Source organism: Thermomyces lanuginosus, assembly GCF_041956635.1.
Source record: "Thermomyces lanuginosus strain ATCC 200065 unplaced genomic scaffold VTN49scaffold_42, whole genome shotgun sequence".
NCBI lineage: Eukaryota > Fungi > Ascomycota > Eurotiomycetes > Eurotiales > Trichocomaceae > Thermomyces > Thermomyces lanuginosus.
Window position 1 is genome coordinate 718,275 of NW_027192376.1, and position 17,451 is coordinate 735,725.

Below are 17,451 nucleotides of genomic sequence, written 5' to 3' on the forward strand. Positions count from 1 at the left end.
GTCATTAATCAAAGAAAGGGTGGTACATGATCTTCATATTAACAATTCCCCTTATCCAAAAACAGTAATTTTTGGACACTCAATCTACTCCTCTGGTTCATAATCGTCGTCATAGTAGTCATCACTAGTCCGAGAGCCTCCCTTGCGACCGGCCTCTCTAGCACGGGGATCGCCGGGCTCGAATGACCCACTGGAAGCGTGTCCGCCCTTCGATGCGATGCTCCGCTAGAAGATGTCAGTACCATGAACAGAAATCTGAGTTACAAAGTTTCCTAAACAGTACCTGCTTATCGGGATCCATGCTGGCAAAACCGCTCTTGTGGCTACTTTGGCCTCCCTTTGATGCGATGTTTTCCACCTCTTCGCGAGGGCGATTGGCGAAGTTTCCGGGGTTTGTGTTGGTCGGCATTTTGTAAGAAGCGATATGGAGTAATTGATAGATTATCACTGATAATTTCGATGTACTTTCGATGAGAAGCACTAGACTGCATTCCACGTCCCTACTATTTATGCTTTTTCCATCTTGTAGGTCTCGGACCTCTGACTTCACGAAAAGGGCATCATGATCATAGTGACATAGGTGCTGTTGATTGAGGATCTCAACTGTCCGATTAGGATAACCCGCCGGCAGTCGATGGAGTGCGTTGGCTTTGGCCAAATGCAGCACGGAGCATCACAAAACCGGTTTTTCTCCCTCCACTGTGGCTCCAATCATCCATTTCGTTGGATCAAGGAAGTCATCGCGCGATGGAATCCGACAACCTCCTTAGACTGAGGCATCGCTGCGACTGAGTCCAGGCCAATACAGCAACAGAACATAATTGGACAAAACGAACCCAGTCGGTTCTCCTACAGGAGTAGTCTATCAGTTTTGCAATTGGCTTCTGATTTCCTGGAGAGAATGTGGAAGGATAACCTCACAGTGACGTTCGCGTGGAGCCGAGATACTTCAAACATGAGAGACGTGGCGAAACACCCAACCATGTGGATTCGAGGAACGCAACCACCTTCATAAATGCAGTGTAGCCATTGGTTTCGATGCCTTTCGGTTCTTGATATTTGGAGTGGTTGACGTCGAGGCGGGTATCCAGGTGGGTTGCGAAACCAGGTAGATTGGCCAGACCAAACCCTAAAATGCCACACCAACTACCTTCACACAAACTTCGCTGTTCGCGTCGTCTACCAATTTCCCACTAACGGGTAATTATCAGATCTTCTTGCATCATCACTGCTGATCCTTGACGAGAGGAAAGTGATGGCCAAGGTCTTCATGATGTGACCGCTTCGTTGATTGATCTGATTGTCTGTACAGTAACTCACTGACGTCGATGTTCGATAACCATAGCACAGACGCTTGTATAATATAGAAATGCATGCCAGTCACACGTCCAAGCCAAATATTATTCTTCCACTTGTACGATTAGTGACTAACAGCCCAGAACTTCCAATCCGCACGCGATTCTGCCGTCTGACAATGTCGAATCTCTTTGAGCGTCAAGCGGACGACCGCTACGAAGCGGAAAACGATCCGCGCGGTTCTGAAAATATAATCGACGATTCCTACGTTGAAGGAGGTCCTATTCCTGTTCAGCGTGATGAGGAACCGCTGGACGATCCGATGCAACCTCCGTTCTCAAATACCGATGAGCAACTTGGTAAGCGTCGTACAAAAACCCTGTCAAGGAGCGAGACACTAACACTGGGGGGATTATTAGAGCAAGATGAGAGAGAGGCCATTGATCAATCCAACATTTTGAAAGGGCCTCGCACTCGTCATGCAAAGCCCCGTACGCGTAACGCGTACAATGAGGGCCCAGACGAGGATGATCTCCCTGCGGAAGTGCTGCAGGGAAACTCAGGGAGATCCTCGACTCGTTGATAAAAATTTTGGATTTGAAGTTGGATTGACTTGACTTGGATTGGGATTATGATGAATCTGTATGATAATATTGGGCATGTCTTGGACGATGTAATATTTTACAATCTGTGACTGTACTTCGTTTGGTTTTCGGCAATGCTGTTGACGAGTCGAGGATAATCAAGCTGGCCAGCCTTGTAACCATCATTCATGTTCCCTTGAGCTACCAAAGATAGTCACATCGATATACGTGATATCCGTGTCCATGGTGAATCTTTGTATATCTTCACCTAACCTTTGAAATACACTGATACTGGAACGTATATTCCGTACTCCGTACGCCATGTTCTCTTTAACCTATCACCTTGTAGCCCAGATACCGAGGTGACCGGTCGAATTCTCGCTCTTTACCAATAAAAACGATGATTTCAATGGTTGGCGTCGAGGGAATTGTGGGAGTCCTACGAGGCTTGCTGTGGCTTCATCTCGGCCCCCGTAGGAGGCCAGTACCGAGCAACAGTTAGAGCCCAGTTCAGTTCTTGTTAGGTTATGTCGAAACGAAACAACAAATACTGTGTCTAAGAAGAGTAGTTTCATGATCATATGTCATCGTATGAAAGTTCAATGGTTCGATTCAATGCAAATTTGATGTCCGCCTCCTGCCCATAATCCCACTGAAGAATGCGTCCTTCACTTTTGCAAAGCAATGGCAGTCAATGGCAGTCATCGCACCATGTCCACACCCACTTCCAACGTCAGTCCGTATTCATCAAAGCCACCCCCTGAGCTTCCCCGCAAACATCCCTGCGCCATTTACTCTGTACGGAGTATCCTCAACTTGTTTTTCTTGCTTGTTGCCTTCTATGAAGTTCTAGAATTCACAGAGACCCGCCTGTTCCCAGGAAAACTGCAGCTTGGCCCAAAAGAGCTAGCGCACCCCAATAATAGAAACGGATCCATCCACATGCCCATTATGGATAAGCACGAGTGAATTCTGTGGCCAATCGGAAAAACCTGCTCCGTATTGTTCCTGCCAGGGACCAAGATCGCCCGATCTGATCGCGGACCAATGATCGGCGCGTAAACAAAGCAAGCTCTAAAGAGGAACAAGAGTCTAGAACCCTAAACCACGGAAGAACGGCGGAACAAAAGATGATCCCGAGGTTAGCAAACTGACCAGATGCTGCGTGGAACGGCGATTGTTTTCCGGCCCGATGAGATAATCGAATCCCCAATGGCCCGGTCTGATCCAGTCGAGCCTGCAGGAACTCTGCAGGAACTGACGTGGTCCAACTGTCCGAGTGGACCATGTGGCGTCGTCCTCTGGGTACATGTCAAGGCGTCGTCAGAAGCAGAGATGCCCCTGTCCGTCTCCTGACCGTGTCTTATTTATCCTCGTTTCTCTCTCCCTCGACATACTCAGGTCAGTGAGTGACACTGGGAGCAAGACACGCAGCCATCATGTATCGCTCGTACCTTGTCACCCTCGGGCTTTCTGCCCTTGCCCAGGCCGCTGTCGAGTGCGGCTTCAACTATGGCGCGACCTTTTCCGATGGATCCGTCAAGCAGCAGTCGGACTTCCAGGCCGAGTTCAACACGGCCAAAAACCTGAAGGGTGCGTCGGGCAAATTTACTAGCGCCCGCTTGTACACGATGATTGTGAGTGCTCAGCGTGATACTGAACTGATTGTTGCGTTTCATACTGACGCCCATCAAGCAAGGTGGTACTCAGGCCGAACCAATCTCGGCTATCCCGGCAGCCATCGCTGAAGACACCTCCCTCCTCCTGGGAATCTGGGCTTCCGCGGGTCCCGACATCGTCAACAACGAAATTACCGCGCTGAAGGCTGCCATCGAACAGTACGGAGACGCCTTCACCAAGCTGGTTGTCGGCATCTCTGTGGGCAGCGAGGATCTCTATCGGGATTCGAATCCTGAAGTCCATAAAGTGTCCGGGCCTGGCGTGGCAGCGGACACCCTGGTGTCGTACATCAACCAGGTGAAGGATGCCATTGCGGGCACTCCGCTCAGCAACGTTCCTATTGGCCATGTCGACACTTGGACGGCGTGGGTGAACGGCTCGAACAAGGCGGTTATCGATGCCGTTGATTGGCTTGGTGTGGATGCCTACCCGTACTTCGAGAAGGAACGGGAGAACTCGGTCCAGAATGGCAAGTCCCTCTTCTACTCGGCTCTCCAGAAGACCAAGGACGTCGCCGGCGGCAAGGAAATCTGGGTCACCGAGACCGGCTGGCCAGTCAGCGGCAAGACGGAGAACCTGGGTGTCCCGTCGCCCGAGAATGCCAAGATCTACTGGGATGAGGTCGGCTGCTCTCTGTTCGGCAAAGTCCACACGTGGTGGTACACGCTCCAGGACGCGAAGCCAGTGACTCCGGACCCGGCCTTCGGTATCATTGGCAGCGAGCTGACCACGACCCCTCTGTTCGATCTGACCTGCCCGGAGGAAGGCGAGTCGTCTTCGGCCGTTCCCGCCCCAACCTCCGGCGCTCCTGGTTCCAGTACTGCAGCTACTGAGACGCAGACGAGCGGCGGTGTCGGCGGCTCCCAGACTCTGTCACCATCCGCTCCCTTCCCGTCTTCGAATGCGACTGGGCCTGCCGCCACGGGTGTTATCCCGACGTCCCGCCCTGGCCAGCCCGGACCCATCCCGACTGGCCAGGCCCCTGGCGGCGGTGCTGGCGGTGCTGGTGACCAAACTACAGTTGTTGAGGGTGGAGTGGCTGCTCCCACCACCGGCGGTAAGGAGCCTGCCTTCACTGGTAAGGCCAGCACCATGTCCACTCCGTCGGGCTCCGTGTTTGGAACCATCGTCGCGCTGGCTGCACTGGTGTACCTCTTCTAAACATCTACAATGTAGGTTCTTCGGAGGAGTGGATTAGGTGTTGGAAATAGACATGTATTTACAAAAAGGCCAAGGTGATAGATAGTATTCTATTTCGCTAAATATAATATTAATCCACTGTCAAACGTGTGCAGTAATCATCGTATACCAATCATTTATTACTCGACTCGCCGTTTTCACCGTTTATTTGATTCCAGAGTGGCTCTCCATCATCATCAAATTCAGCCCATTGGAAAAATGAACATCCGCTCTTGGACTCAGGGGGACCTCCAGCGTAGCACGTCCACATGTATCTTCCCCGAGTGTTCTGTTTCCGTTGGACACATCTTAGAATAGCCGGGACGCCGCATCGACAGCGCGGTATCTTGTTAGGTTGCAAGGATTCTCGATACCAACGATAAGTGATATTAATGCGACGGTTTCCGGAGATTGGATGTGGTGAGATGTTTTGGGCCGGAGGGATGCAATGTTTCCACTCTTCTTGCATTTCTGCATGCATTACCAGGAGAGAATTATGGGGTAGATGGATGGAGATCTGGCCCTGAGCGTCAGAGATGTGGTCCAGAAGCCGGTTGTTCTTTTTATTCGTTGATGAGGATGCCTCTTTGGTGGTGTTTTCTGCTTTTGATGATCCGGAACCCTCTGAGTCGCTTTCATCTCTAGCCACAATCTTGCGAACTCGAAATTCCCTAGCAACGCCCAGACTGAGACTCCCAATGATCGCCCTCGGGCCGAGGAACGTCATTTGATCGGAATGGTATCCGACGCACTCAGAAGGGCCGTCATAACAATTAACAAATGCAACGTTTGGAATCCATTCTTTAGGCGACTGGTATCGTAGCTTCTGTTTGTTGGGGTAATGGGTTTGAATCCGTTGTCGAACTTGCTCGTTGACTGCCTTTTGTACTCGATCCGACACGGCGCGCAGGCGAGGCGTAAGCAGGCGAACGTCCGTTCGATACGCGCCATCGAGATTGTATTCTGATGAATACAGTTTGACTTCCTCTTCGGTTGACACGTAGATACTGCTGGTATGGCGGCTATGGGCCTTCTTGTCGAACAGTTGGAAGGAGTACTGCTTGAATGTCTTCGACTCTTCGACTAGTTCAGCCAAAAGAGCGTTTGCCTCATCAGGAGGCAGAAAATTGTGGATGATAGAGCATGGTGTGTGGGCTGCAACGTCTTCTGGCGTGTAGAGATACAACGTCTTGCCCCGTTTTGTCAGTGGCTTCGACCAGCCAGCTGAAGGGTCAGTCTTAGTGACCTTGCGAAACGAGGACAATAATGACGTTTGAATGCCAGGAACAGGAGTCGTCCTTAGCTTCTCTTTGTGCAGACTTGGTAGAGAGTTGGGCTTTGCTGCTTCATTTGCACCATGCTTGGCTGCGAGTGCAGCCAGTGCCGCTGTGACATTACCCTCGAAAGAAACCAGCACATCAAGCAAGAATTCCTGGTCCAGATGAGGGTACAGTGACATCAAACGAGCAAGTTTTACATCTGTTGGTTCATCTTCATCAGCGGCCGTGGTCGATTCCTCACAGTGTTTGTCATGAGCAGTTCGTTTCGTAGAACTGTCCTTGTCAGCGTAGAAGTCAAGCAACAACTTTCTGCGCTTTCTGAAGTGCGCTTCCACCATTTTGGGTCATGTTCTGCAATTCTGCTGAATGTACATTTGTCCAAATACTTTCATGTTATTGAGATCGATGCCTTGACGGGGGTGTGCAAGACAGCGGGGACAACAGGCAGCAAAAGCGCCGATCCTATGATGCAAATTTGATTCCGTTGATTGCAAAGGTGAGTGATTTTATGAAACTCCTTAAGAAAAACAACGGAGATTTCAGATTTGAAAAGCTGTTTGCACGTGATTGATCGTAATGTGACCAATCGTGTGGCTAGACTATCATTACCAACTGTGGTTTAGCGTTCTCCGTACGGAATACTCGTTGAATGTCAAACAGCGAACCCGAGAACTCTCCCAGCTCGGTACACTACCGGGTACCTGGACAGGGACACTGTACGGAGGAATGCTTTATCTTCGGAATTTATTTGCGAGGCTCTCAAGCAATTTCAATCATTTGCGATTGATAACTATCTCATAAATACACAATACCGTGGTGGACAATTGTATCTCGTATCTATTTGGCTTGAAACTTTTCCCTTACGATGACAGCTTCGCTCGCTTCTCCCTGATAAAAGCCTGCGTGGCATGCCAGACGCCTCGCGCACCAGTTTTGATATCCTTCCAACCATCGTAGACAGGATATACAACGACAGCAAGAAATGCAATGAACTGCCAGATGATTGCGACTGTTGTCCAGCCGGAAAAGAAGGGCTTCGTGAAGATATAGTTTCGGTAAAGAGGCATGGGCCAAAGAATGAAGGTGACCAGGATAATAACGACCAAAATGGCCCAAGCAATGCGGTGCCAGCGCCGCAAGTCTCGGAGAATTTCGTCACTAAACGGATGACGGAGGTCGTCCAGACTGACGCTCGATCTATCTGATGTCTCAGTGACTTTCGCGGTCTTCTTTTCAAACCCTTCTCCGATACGGTCGGCGTTGACAACGGGAGAGGAAGTTTGCTGATCCGCTCCTGCTGACGTGACTGCGTCGGAATCTGTTGAATCGCCTTCCGTCTTTGGTGTATGCGCGCCGCTTGACTGGCTTGATTCCTCAGAGTCGGGGACGGCCTCCAAAAGCTCGGCGCGGAGGAATATGCGCCAGTCGAACTTAGTCGGCTTGTATTGCGAAATCAAAATTGAATACAATGCTGGCGAGAAAAGAGAGACGAGTGAACCGTACAGCGCAGGCAACCCTTGCTCCGTCGTCCAAAGATCGATTCTTCCGTACATAGACTTTGCTGTGGCGAGCCAGACTGCGACGCCGCTGAAGAAACCCAAGATTGGGGAGAGGATCAGGGCAAGGCGAGTCTGTCCCGACCATGTCAGAGTGAAAGCCAAGGGAATGATTCCTGGGCATGTCAAAATGGGCCGGAAATAGCCGATCCAGGTCATATCAGCACCGCCATAGTTCAGAACGAGAGAGAATCCCGTGATGAACAACGCATGGAAGCAGACCGATATGTGACTGACATGCATGAGACGTCTATCTGTTGCCTTGGGGTTGATGTAGGTCTTGTAGAGGTCGTAAGAGAGGATACTGCTGACAGCAATCATTGAGGAAGAGATTGTGCTCGTGAGTGCCATGAACAAGAGCACAAAGAAGGCTACAATTCCTTGGCTTCCGATGAGTGCCTGGAGCACATATGGCATGACCAGACCGCCTGTAACTTCAGGTAGGGTGATGTCCCTCGGGTAAGTTGGGAAGATTGGAGTCTTATGGAGCGCTCGGGCTGTCAGCCCAATGACAGTGCCCAGTCCCCACGGAATCCCAAAGATAGCAAGAGCAGCAAGGTTATATCCGGGGACCGTGGCCTTGACATCGGTTGCAAACGACTTTTGCCAGAATGCAGTATCCTGGGGGTTTTTGTCAGACGGGGAATGTGCTTAATCACCGATCATCTAATGAACACTCACCATGACTACCAATGCCAAATTCCCGCATTTGAGAATCAACCCCCAAATGATAGCTTCTTTTGACTTCATTGTGAGCAACGATCCCTGGTAGTTCCCGGGAACGTAATTGTCACTCGCAGTGGCCATCACTTTCTCCCATAAACCGTAGAGGCCACCAACAGCCTCATGTGTAAGGACACTGAGCGTGAAGTAGATGATCAAAATTAGAGCGACCAAAGTATGCAGATAATCTGTAAGGAAGGTCGCCTTCAAGCCACCGACAGCGGTATATAGGACAACTGCGCACAGTTAGATACTGTTGCTGACTCGGAGACGACGTGGATCCGTACCGCCCAAGGGAATTAGAAACGTAGCAGCAACGAAATGCATGCCAGAGACACCATAGATGAGCTGAGAGCCCGTTAAAATCATGGACGCGCAGCCGAAAATGTTGCACGATAAGTTCAGCACGATGAACAATATGTGTCCAATGCGTCCGTATCGCATCCGAACAATCTCGAGAGATGTATGGGCGTATGGGACTCGAATTTTAGCCAGCACACCCAAAGCGGCCATCAAAGCAATCTGAAAGCAAAGTCCTGTCGACCACCACTGCGCAATTCGTCAGCATTAGCCTCACAGCTGATGAGGATCACATACAAATGGCACTGCCAAACCAAATCGATAGCATTGAGCCGCCGAGAACACCGTCTCATTAATCCACATCCATGATGAAAATACTGCTGATGCTGTTAACCCTTTCCCTACTGATCGATTGGCCACCATGAACATCTCCGTTTTTCCTGAATCCTCGGCCAAATAGGCCTTTTGGATCTTCACGGAGACCAGGATTACTCCACAGAAAAGCACGCCCAGGCCAATGAGGAGGCAATAGGCGGTTTCCTGGGGTACCAGGTTCAATCCAGCGACTCCAAGACTGAGTTGTGACATGATTCATAGTAGGAAAGAGTTCGTCTGTTCTTCCTTGCTGAGCAAGAGTTCTTCGGAAGAATGAATATCAATTTTTTTTTCTATCAACATTTTTCTGGGGCACAATGAAATATACTATCTCTGACTTGGATTCATCTCGATAAGGCTCATGACGACGAAGTAGACGATGATCACGCTATGCGGGTACATCCCAACGAGTCGTAACTTAGTAGTCCTGTCAAATCGATGTTGACCGATGTCGGACTCGACTCTAACACAATGATGGACTAGATTCAAACCAAAAGATAATAAAGATACGAGCAAGTTTTTCTAGCTGAATGAAGTGCGGAGTCGGTGGTGCTGGACCTGAAGTGTAAGTGGTGATGATTAGGGTTAGCAGCTATGGCGCAAACATGGAGACGTATTGCAAATGCACCCACCATCAACACCGGCAACGGAGCGAATGCCGAATTTCCCGATAGGAACAATCAATCATGTGGAATATATTATTGTCATTGACAAGTTCAAATAGTCCAATTTCAATAACGAAGGTTCTTTTCTTGTTCAATGCTTTCAATCTCCCTCAGCTACTGGAATCTGTTACTTAGGGTTAGGGTTATTCTTTCCAGAAAATGACCGACAATCAGCTGGCCACCAATGGCACCAGCCCCGCTGGCGCGGGCAAGAAACAGATGATTCTGAACGCGTTCGTGATGAACACACCTGGCCACCTGGCTCCAGGACTCTGGCACCATCCAAGGAACAAGACAGATCAGTACAAAAAATTGTCGTTCTGGATTGAGCTGGCGCAATTGCTTGATCGAGCAGGTTTTCACTGCATGTTCATAGCCGACACGCTAGGTCCATATGATGTATACAAGGGCCCGGCAAACGTGGTTCCTGCCCTGGCATCGGGCGCCCAATTCCCAGTCAACGACCCATTGTTCCTCGTCCCGTCCATGGCCGCTGCCACCAAAAACCTGATCTTCGGTGTGACTGCTAGCTTGACCTACGACAAACCGTACGCGCTTGCCCGGCGATTTTCAACAGTCGACCATCTGAGTAACGGTCGCGTGGCATGGAACATCGTTACGTCGTACCTTGACAGCGCGGCGCGCAACCACGGGCTCAAGGAGCAGATTCCTCATGACGAACGCTATGCTATTGCTCATGAATACATGGAAGTCTTGTACAAACTCTGGGAGGGGAGCTTCCGAGATGATGCTGTTGTGGCTGACAGGGAACGTGGAGTCTATATTGTCCCTGATGGGGTCAGTCAGATCCATCACAAAGGCAAATACTTCGAAGTTCCTGGACCACATTTCTGCGAGCCATCGCCGCAACGTACTCCGTTCTTGTTCCAGGCCGGTGTTTCAAAGGCAGGAAATGACTTTGGCGGGAAGCATGCGGAAGCGATTTTCGTCGGAGGTCAGACACCGGAGATCGTGCGCGGAACGGTGGACAATATTCGCAACGTTGTTAAAAACGAAGGCCGCGATCCCAATCACGTCAAGATCATTGTGGGTATCGGCATCATTGTGGCCGCCACCGACGAAGAGGCCCGCGCAAAACGCGATGAATATATAAAATACGCAGACTACGAGGGTTGCTTGGCTCTGTTTGGCGGGTGGACAGGAATCGACCTGTCCGCCTATGGGGACGACGACGATTTCCGACTCAGCGACTCGCCCCGAGTGCGCGCTATTGTCAAGCAGTGGGCTGAAACGGTGCCCGGGACGGACAATCTTCCCTGGACAAAGAGACGGATCGCCGAGTACTTGGCCCTTGGCGGCATGCAAGCAAAGATTGTTGGTAGTCCACAGACAGTGGCCGATGAGCTCGAAAGGTGGATGGATATCTCGGGAGTTGATGGGTTCAATCTGGCTCATCAGGTCAACCCAGGCTCCTTCGAGGATATCATTGAATATGTTCTGCCTGAATTGCGACGAAGAGGCCGGTTCCGAGCAACGGTTGAGCGCGAAGGTGTCACGGCCAGAGAGGTCTTCTACGGACAAGCACGATTGCTGGATGATCATCCGGGCAGCAAGTACAAGTGGCCAGCGGGGGAGCCCAAACCGCCGTTTCTCGCTGCGCAAGAGAAAGAAGAGAGCAATAATCCGACGGAAACTGAGGAGACGAAGCCAGAGAGTTCATAACACATTGATTTGATGCCGTTGATAATAACACGAGGTCATAGCTATGGAGATTACGATCGAAAATTTCCATGAATACTCCAACTGATCCCACAGTCTTTGTAATGAGCAAGCATCCTTGCAATATATTCAAGCAAGCCAGAACCATATCCGCTCTGCACACGTCAGTAGAGTCAGCTTGCGCAAAGAGAGGAATCGAGCACGTACCCAAAAAGTTCCTTGGCTTGACCTCCTCCCATGTATGTTCCAGCCGATCAGCTTCCTCCTTGCCTGAGAAAAAGTCCATTTCGTCGAGGCGAACAAACTTTGTTCGCTTCGTGAACTTGTATCCCAGGAACAGGGATGCAAAGATGGGAATGTCGATGTATGGTGGGATGAAGGTCTTGGCGCTGAACTTTCCAGGGAAGAAACAATCGAAACCATTGAAGAAAGCCACCGTAGAGGAGAAGATGATCGCAAACCAAGCAAGGTACGGTTGAAAGGGAGCCCGGAAAGGTAGTGATTCGCGCGGGATGCCTTGATGTTTCATCCCTTGGTAGAAACGGACGTAAGTGATGCAGATGGATGTCCAGACGATGAGCGTGCTGACCGAGCTGAGATTGCTGATCCAAAAGAAGACTTCGGCTGCACTGTTGTTGACGTTCAGATAGACTAGGCAGCTCAACGCCGTGGTCACTGCAACGCAAGCATACGGCACACCCCATTTCTCGTAGCGGAGGAACCGAGGGGCCTTGCCGTCCAAAGCCGTCGAATACAAAACTCGAGTTGAGGCGTAGAAGAACGAATTTCCGGCCGAAAAGGCGGAGCTCAGCACAATGGCGTTGATGATCGACGGCAACACTTTGATACCTCCGTTGACCATTGCGATGACAAACGGACTCTGAGCCACACCCGGAGCGTTCTCCTCGAGTGCGTTGAGAAGACGAGGATCCTTACCCGAGACGCACATCCCGACGAAGAAAATTGCGAGGACATAGAAGATAGCAATCCGCCAGAACACTCGGCGAACTGCTTTCGGGATGTTCCTCCTTGGATTCTCGGTCTCGCCAGCCGCCACTACGACCATTTCACTGCCACCATACGCAAAGGTGGCACTGATGAACACCTTGAAGAAGGCGAGGAAGCGACCCAAATCTCCTGTTTTCAGGTATTCCAGCATCGGCCCGGGATCCTTCCAGTAGCGAAATCCGATTCGATCATGATTCGGAGCACCTCCGAGTGTTGTAATGAACATGAGGATGATCAGACCGACAATCGTAGTCAGCTTGATCGCACCAAACACGAACTCCGTTTCACCGTAGATCTTGACTGGGAAAAGGTTGATCGCAACCATTGCCACAAAGAGGATGGTGATCCACACTGTGGTCGGAACACTGTTTGGCCAATACTCGATGATCATGGCGGACACGCTAATCTCAATGGGCACTCCAATGGCAAACTGGTACCAATAGTTCCAGCCCAGGGTGAAACCCAGCGCTGGATCCAAGAAACGGGCGGCATACACAGGCACCGCACCAGGGAGCGGGAGCCATGTGGCCATCTCGCCCATGCTGTTGATCACGGCATAAAGGTTGAAGCCGGTGATCAGATATGCCAGCACTGCCGACAAGGGCCCTGCAAGAGATAGCACTTGACCGCTGCCAACGAACAAGCCCGTGCCAATGGCCCCGGACAGGGCTAGGAATTGCACGTGACGCGCCTTGAGTCGTCGCTGCAAGGTGCCCACGGTGGGCGGTGATTCCTGGATGGCCGCTTTCTCGTCCACCTCATACCTGGGAGTCTCGACTGTGTCTCTGATATTCGTTTCTACGTCTTTTGACGCCATTGTTGCTGACGAGATTGCGAGCTGGAATCCGAATGAACGCTGGACATGTGCTGACTGGAGAGTTGGAGAGTCCAGGTCAATGATGCCTCGATGCTTTATGTACGGCGTGCTAGCAAATGCGCAGCTGGTCGGAATTGTTGCTCCAGCCGCCTGGGACTGGCGGCTCCATGGCGGCTGACTTGATAAGACGGAGGCATTGAGCAGCCCTACAGCATCCCGCGCCAGTCGGTCATTTCTAGCTTCTAGTCTCTCGGAACTGCTTGATAAGGATTAAGGACTGGCTTGGCCATGGAATGATTCCGATACCGTACCATTGGCGTACGGAGATTAGGACCAATCACAGAGCAGAACATGGGAGAGTTGACTGGAACAAGCAAATTGAAGCAATTTGTTGAGCCATCCTATTGGACCGCGGAGCGCCAAGATTTTGGAGCTCACTTCCTTATTCTTCTCTTTCGATACGCATTGCTTTCTCGATACGGCCCTCAGCTGAAGTAGAATCGATTTGGAGCTGGAAATTTCACTGCGATTCATAACAAATCCGGGTTGGATCAAGAATCAAGTAGAGCGCTATCAGTACTATCAGTACAAACCGCGTGTTGCCGAATCAACACTGGGTTCATCTGCCGATATTGACCGTATCTTGGCGCATCCGGCTCTCGCCTTCACCCCCGCATTCTATCCCACGCCGACCCGCAGAAGTTATGCTCGGCCGTCTCAGCGGGCAGTACGATATACGAGCTTTCACTTAGCTTTAGCGCATACTAGTGCTATTTCTTGGATAAGGACAATGCAACGTTATGACTCACTCACATCGGACATAACACCGACAAGCAATTTATACAGGTCCTCGGCGGGTTCACATAGCCAGGATCATATTGTCGATCTCTTGGCTTATTGATTGAGCTTCATAGTATTTCTGCGGCTGCGTCAACATGAGCGCACAGGTGAGTGGGAAAACGCCCTTTGGGCGTCAGATGCGAGAGAAGCATTTCGATTTGGATCCTACTTATCGACCGCTCAACCATGGTAATTCTCGCGTTCAATAACCGAAAAAGCCGCGGAAAGCTTAGATATTCTATACAGGCTCCTTCGGCACATATCCCCTCCAAGTAAAAGCTGCATACAGACGCTACCAGGAGGAAAATGAGAGCCGACCTGATTATTTCTACTACCGAATTCGTCCCGCGCGCATCTATGAGGCACGGCAGGCGATAGCTTCCCTGCTACACGCGGATGTCAAGGACTGCGTTTTCGTCAAGAATGCAACCACCGGAGTCAATATAGCTCTGCGGAATCTTGAATATGAATCCGGAGACGTGATCGTATATTTCGCCACCGTTTATGGGGCAGTGTGGAAAACAATGGTGTCTCTGCAAGAGACTACTCCTGTGCAGGCGCGGAAAGTCGAGTATGCACTACCGCTAACGCATGATGAAATTGTTCAACGATTTTTAGACGTGGTGAACAAAGCTCGGGCCGAGGGGCTCAAAGTCCGCGCGGCTGTCTTCGAAACCATCACTTCTGTGCCGGGCGTTCGATTTCCATTCGAGAAGTTAACTCGAATTTGCAAGGATGAGGGAATTCTCAGTGTCATTGATGGTGCTCATGGTGTCGGCCAAATTCCGCTTAACTTGGGTGAATTGGACCCGGATTTCTTCGTCAGCAATTGTCACAAGTAGGCAGCCCCCGGAGGCATTATGAACGTTCGTTACCCGCTATGATCTAACTAACGGTTCTAAGATGGTTGTACACTCCACGAGGCTGTGCAGTGTTTTACGTTTCCAAGCGCACCCAGCACCTGATCAAGACCAGCTTTCCCACATCCCATGGGTACATTCTTCCCCAGGACCGAGCCAATCCCCCCATTGCCAAGGGCGAAACGCCCTTTGAACACTTGTTTGATTTTGTCGGTACAAATGACGACGCGCCATATATGTGTGTCCCGGAGGCATTGAAATTCCGTAAGGAGGTCTGCGGCGGTGAGGACGCCATCATGGAATTCTGCCAGCGGATTGCACACGAAGGTGCAGAAGTCGTCGCACGGATTCTTGGAACGGAGATCATGCGGGAGCCAGGCGTGACTGATTTGAAGCAAAGCGACCTTTGCCGTTGCGCAATGGTCAATGTCCGGACACCGCTTGCAGTTGCCAATGATGCTGTCAACCCACATGTGCCTGACCCGTCGACGTCACCGTACCCAGCCATTGATCGAAAGGATGTTCGTAAGGTGCAGGACTGGATGCAGAGCCAATTGCTCGATAAATATAACGGCTTCGCCAAGTTCGATCCTCAGAGCGGATGGTTATGGATTCGCCTGAGTGGACAGATTTATCTCGAACTCGAGGATTTCGAATGGCTTGGAAACGTGGCCAAAGAGTTGTGCGAAAGGGTCGGAAAAGGCGAGTGGAAGTCTGACGAGAAAGACCTATCGACTTTCTGAAGGAGAGCGATGCTCCTCCGAGGATAGTCTCAATGCGCCTTTGTGCTCGAGTTCTTGAATGCTCGACATAGACTAGACATCAGATGCGCTCAGGGTAGAGTAGATAGTCTATGTGCAATTATTTCATTACTGCATGCAATTCTTTACACAACATGTCAGCCGATTCAAGGGGTATCAAAACGAAAGCGTACAGGAACCATGCTTGTTGTATGCCTCCTGCATTCGCGACCTTCATGCCGTTGCCAGCGACAGATCTGATTTTCTCATAACCCACATATAGCAACACATTCACCTTTCTCGATCAAAGGAGACCGATATCTACTGTTTCATGCAAACTTGCGGTGTATCACTTCAGGGTCCTCGTGCCATTCATCCGCGCTAACCCACATCTGTTCAAGGATCAAGCATCAGCTCGAATCCACAAACTAATTTAACCTCATGAATAGGGCCACAATAACGTACCTTTCGGAAAGTGCTCAATCCAGCGAGGATGCCACCACCAATCCAGGTTGTGTACTTTCGTTCTGCCGGAGCGGAAATACGAATCTTCATGTCCTCGACCGCCAATCGTTTGATTTCGCGCATTAATCGGTCGGGGAAATTCTTGCAAAGTGTTGTGCCGCCAGACAAAACAATGTTGAGGTATAGAGCTTTGCGGAGATCGAGGTCGGTTCGCATAATGGCGTCCTGCACGATTTGGTGCACGCCCGGGTACTCAAGGCCGATGATCTCGGGATCGAACAGAATCTCCGGCGCGCGGAACCGTTCTTGGCCAATCTATACGCCGTTAATATTCCATGAGTTCTGAGCCACGTTGCTTGCCATACCTTGATCTTGTGCCCATCAGGAAGAACGTAGTCTATCGTCTTCGATTCTGACTTGTGATAGCTGTTGATCCACTCTTTTTCCTCGCGCTTCGGGTCTAATGAGACGTAGCATGCTTTCTCTTTGATCATTCGCACGACCTCTTTCTCCGCGCTGGTATGTAGAACGTAACCGTTTTTTCTCAGCAGCAATTGCAACTGTTCCGTCACATCTCTGCCGGCGACGTCTATCCGCCTAATACTGTTCGGCACCGCGAACCCCTCGTAGACGGGAACTGCATGCGAGACGCCGTCACCGGAATCCAACACGACACCTGTTGTTCGGCCGGACGCATAGAGGGAGAGCACCGCTTGGATCGACATGTAGAGGGCGGGGATATTGAAGGTCTCGAACATGATTTGGGCCGCGATATCCCGGTTCTTGCGCGGGTTGAGCGGCGGCTCTGTCAAGAGCACCGGATGATCCTCGGGAAGGGTCTTCAGCTCGCTCTCGTACACGTGGTGCCAGATCTTTTCCATGTCGTCCCAGTCCGTCACCACACCATGCTCAAGAGGGTAGCGGATCTTGAGCAATCCGCGCAACTCCTGCGCCTTTTGTCCGATGAACACGTCGCCTTCTAACCCTCCGGCCATCACGCGCGGATGTTTTGGTCGCCCGACGAAGGACGGGAAATAGCAGGACGGGATTTCTTCACCGGCGAAGCCGGCTCGGATTGTGCCGCTCCCATTGTCTATGACGATGGGGACATTATGCAGACTCGATTCGGCCATGGCTGCGTATGGTATCTTGGGGGAGGAAAAGGTATGCGAGATGTGGCTACCGAGATACGCGCAAACGTGTCAATAGCCGCTCAATCGCCGCGACGAAGAGGGAAAAATGGGCGGTGAAGAACCAGAAATGAAAATCAAGTTGCAGCAATTATCAAGACTCGAGACAAGCCATTTACGCGCGACAGAGGTGCGTGACCTGAATTCTCCAGAAATCAAGTGCCCCTGTTCGGCTCAAGTCAACAAAAGAGCTTGGGCCAACCAGAACGACTT

General features: G+C 50.8%; 9 protein-coding genes across 9 annotated transcripts; 4 read left to right on the plus strand and 5 right to left on the minus strand.

Annotated features, from left to right (window-relative positions):
- Positions 1 to 84: 84 nt before the first annotated feature.
- Positions 85 to 409, minus strand: VTN49DRAFT_6995 (uncharacterized protein; the record flags this gene model as incomplete). Its single annotated transcript, XM_069415214.1, has 2 exons — positions 85 to 225; positions 284 to 409. 2 exons carry the CDS (start codon positions 407 to 409, stop codon positions 85 to 87), a joined length of 267 nt encoding a protein of 88 aa, XP_069265035.1.
- Positions 410 to 1,474: 1,065 nt separating this feature from the next.
- VTN49DRAFT_6996 (uncharacterized protein) lies at positions 1,475 to 1,879 on the plus strand (the record flags this gene model as incomplete). The annotated part of the gene is made up of 2 exons (XM_069415215.1): positions 1,475 to 1,655; positions 1,716 to 1,879. The coding sequence occupies 2 exons, from the start codon at positions 1,475 to 1,477 to the stop codon at positions 1,877 to 1,879; spliced, it is 345 nt and encodes a 114-aa protein (XP_069265036.1).
- A 1,440-nt stretch (positions 1,880 to 3,319) lies between these two features.
- Positions 3,320 to 4,721, plus strand: VTN49DRAFT_6997 (uncharacterized protein; the record flags this gene model as incomplete). Its single annotated transcript, XM_069415216.1, has 2 exons — positions 3,320 to 3,517; positions 3,576 to 4,721. 2 exons carry the CDS (start codon positions 3,320 to 3,322, stop codon positions 4,719 to 4,721), a joined length of 1,344 nt encoding a protein of 447 aa, XP_069265037.1.
- A 151-nt stretch (positions 4,722 to 4,872) lies between these two features.
- VTN49DRAFT_6998 (uncharacterized protein) lies at positions 4,873 to 6,357 on the minus strand (the record flags this gene model as incomplete). The annotated part of the gene is made up of 1 exon (XM_069415217.1): positions 4,873 to 6,357. One exon carries the CDS (start codon positions 6,355 to 6,357, stop codon positions 4,873 to 4,875), a length of 1,485 nt encoding a protein of 494 aa, XP_069265038.1.
- A 522-nt stretch (positions 6,358 to 6,879) lies between these two features.
- Positions 6,880 to 9,186, minus strand: VTN49DRAFT_6999 (uncharacterized protein; the record flags this gene model as incomplete). The annotated part of the gene is made up of 4 exons (XM_069415218.1): positions 6,880 to 8,196; positions 8,257 to 8,534; positions 8,586 to 8,847; positions 8,896 to 9,186. 4 exons carry the CDS (start codon positions 9,184 to 9,186, stop codon positions 6,880 to 6,882), a joined length of 2,148 nt encoding a protein of 715 aa, XP_069265039.1.
- A 611-nt stretch (positions 9,187 to 9,797) lies between these two features.
- Positions 9,798 to 11,321, plus strand: VTN49DRAFT_7000 (uncharacterized protein; the record flags this gene model as incomplete). Its single annotated transcript, XM_069415222.1, has 1 exon — positions 9,798 to 11,321. The coding sequence occupies one exon, from the start codon at positions 9,798 to 9,800 to the stop codon at positions 11,319 to 11,321; it is 1,524 nt and encodes a 507-aa protein (XP_069265040.1).
- Positions 11,322 to 11,447: 126 nt separating this feature from the next.
- On the minus strand, positions 11,448 to 13,143 carry VTN49DRAFT_7001 (uncharacterized protein; the record flags this gene model as incomplete). Its single annotated transcript, XM_069415223.1, has 2 exons — positions 11,448 to 11,473; positions 11,526 to 13,143. The coding sequence occupies 2 exons, from the start codon at positions 13,141 to 13,143 to the stop codon at positions 11,448 to 11,450; spliced, it is 1,644 nt and encodes a 547-aa protein (XP_069265041.1).
- A 935-nt stretch (positions 13,144 to 14,078) lies between these two features.
- VTN49DRAFT_7002 (uncharacterized protein) lies at positions 14,079 to 15,586 on the plus strand (the record flags this gene model as incomplete). Its single annotated transcript, XM_069415224.1, has 3 exons — positions 14,079 to 14,172; positions 14,230 to 14,821; positions 14,887 to 15,586. The coding sequence occupies 3 exons, from the start codon at positions 14,079 to 14,081 to the stop codon at positions 15,584 to 15,586; spliced, it is 1,386 nt and encodes a 461-aa protein (XP_069265042.1).
- A 326-nt stretch (positions 15,587 to 15,912) lies between these two features.
- On the minus strand, positions 15,913 to 17,181 carry VTN49DRAFT_7003 (uncharacterized protein; the record flags this gene model as incomplete). Its single annotated transcript, XM_069415225.1, has 3 exons — positions 15,913 to 15,975; positions 16,049 to 16,363; positions 16,414 to 17,181. The coding sequence occupies 3 exons, from the start codon at positions 17,179 to 17,181 to the stop codon at positions 15,913 to 15,915; spliced, it is 1,146 nt and encodes a 381-aa protein (XP_069265043.1).
- Positions 17,182 to 17,451: the final 270 nt, after the last annotated feature.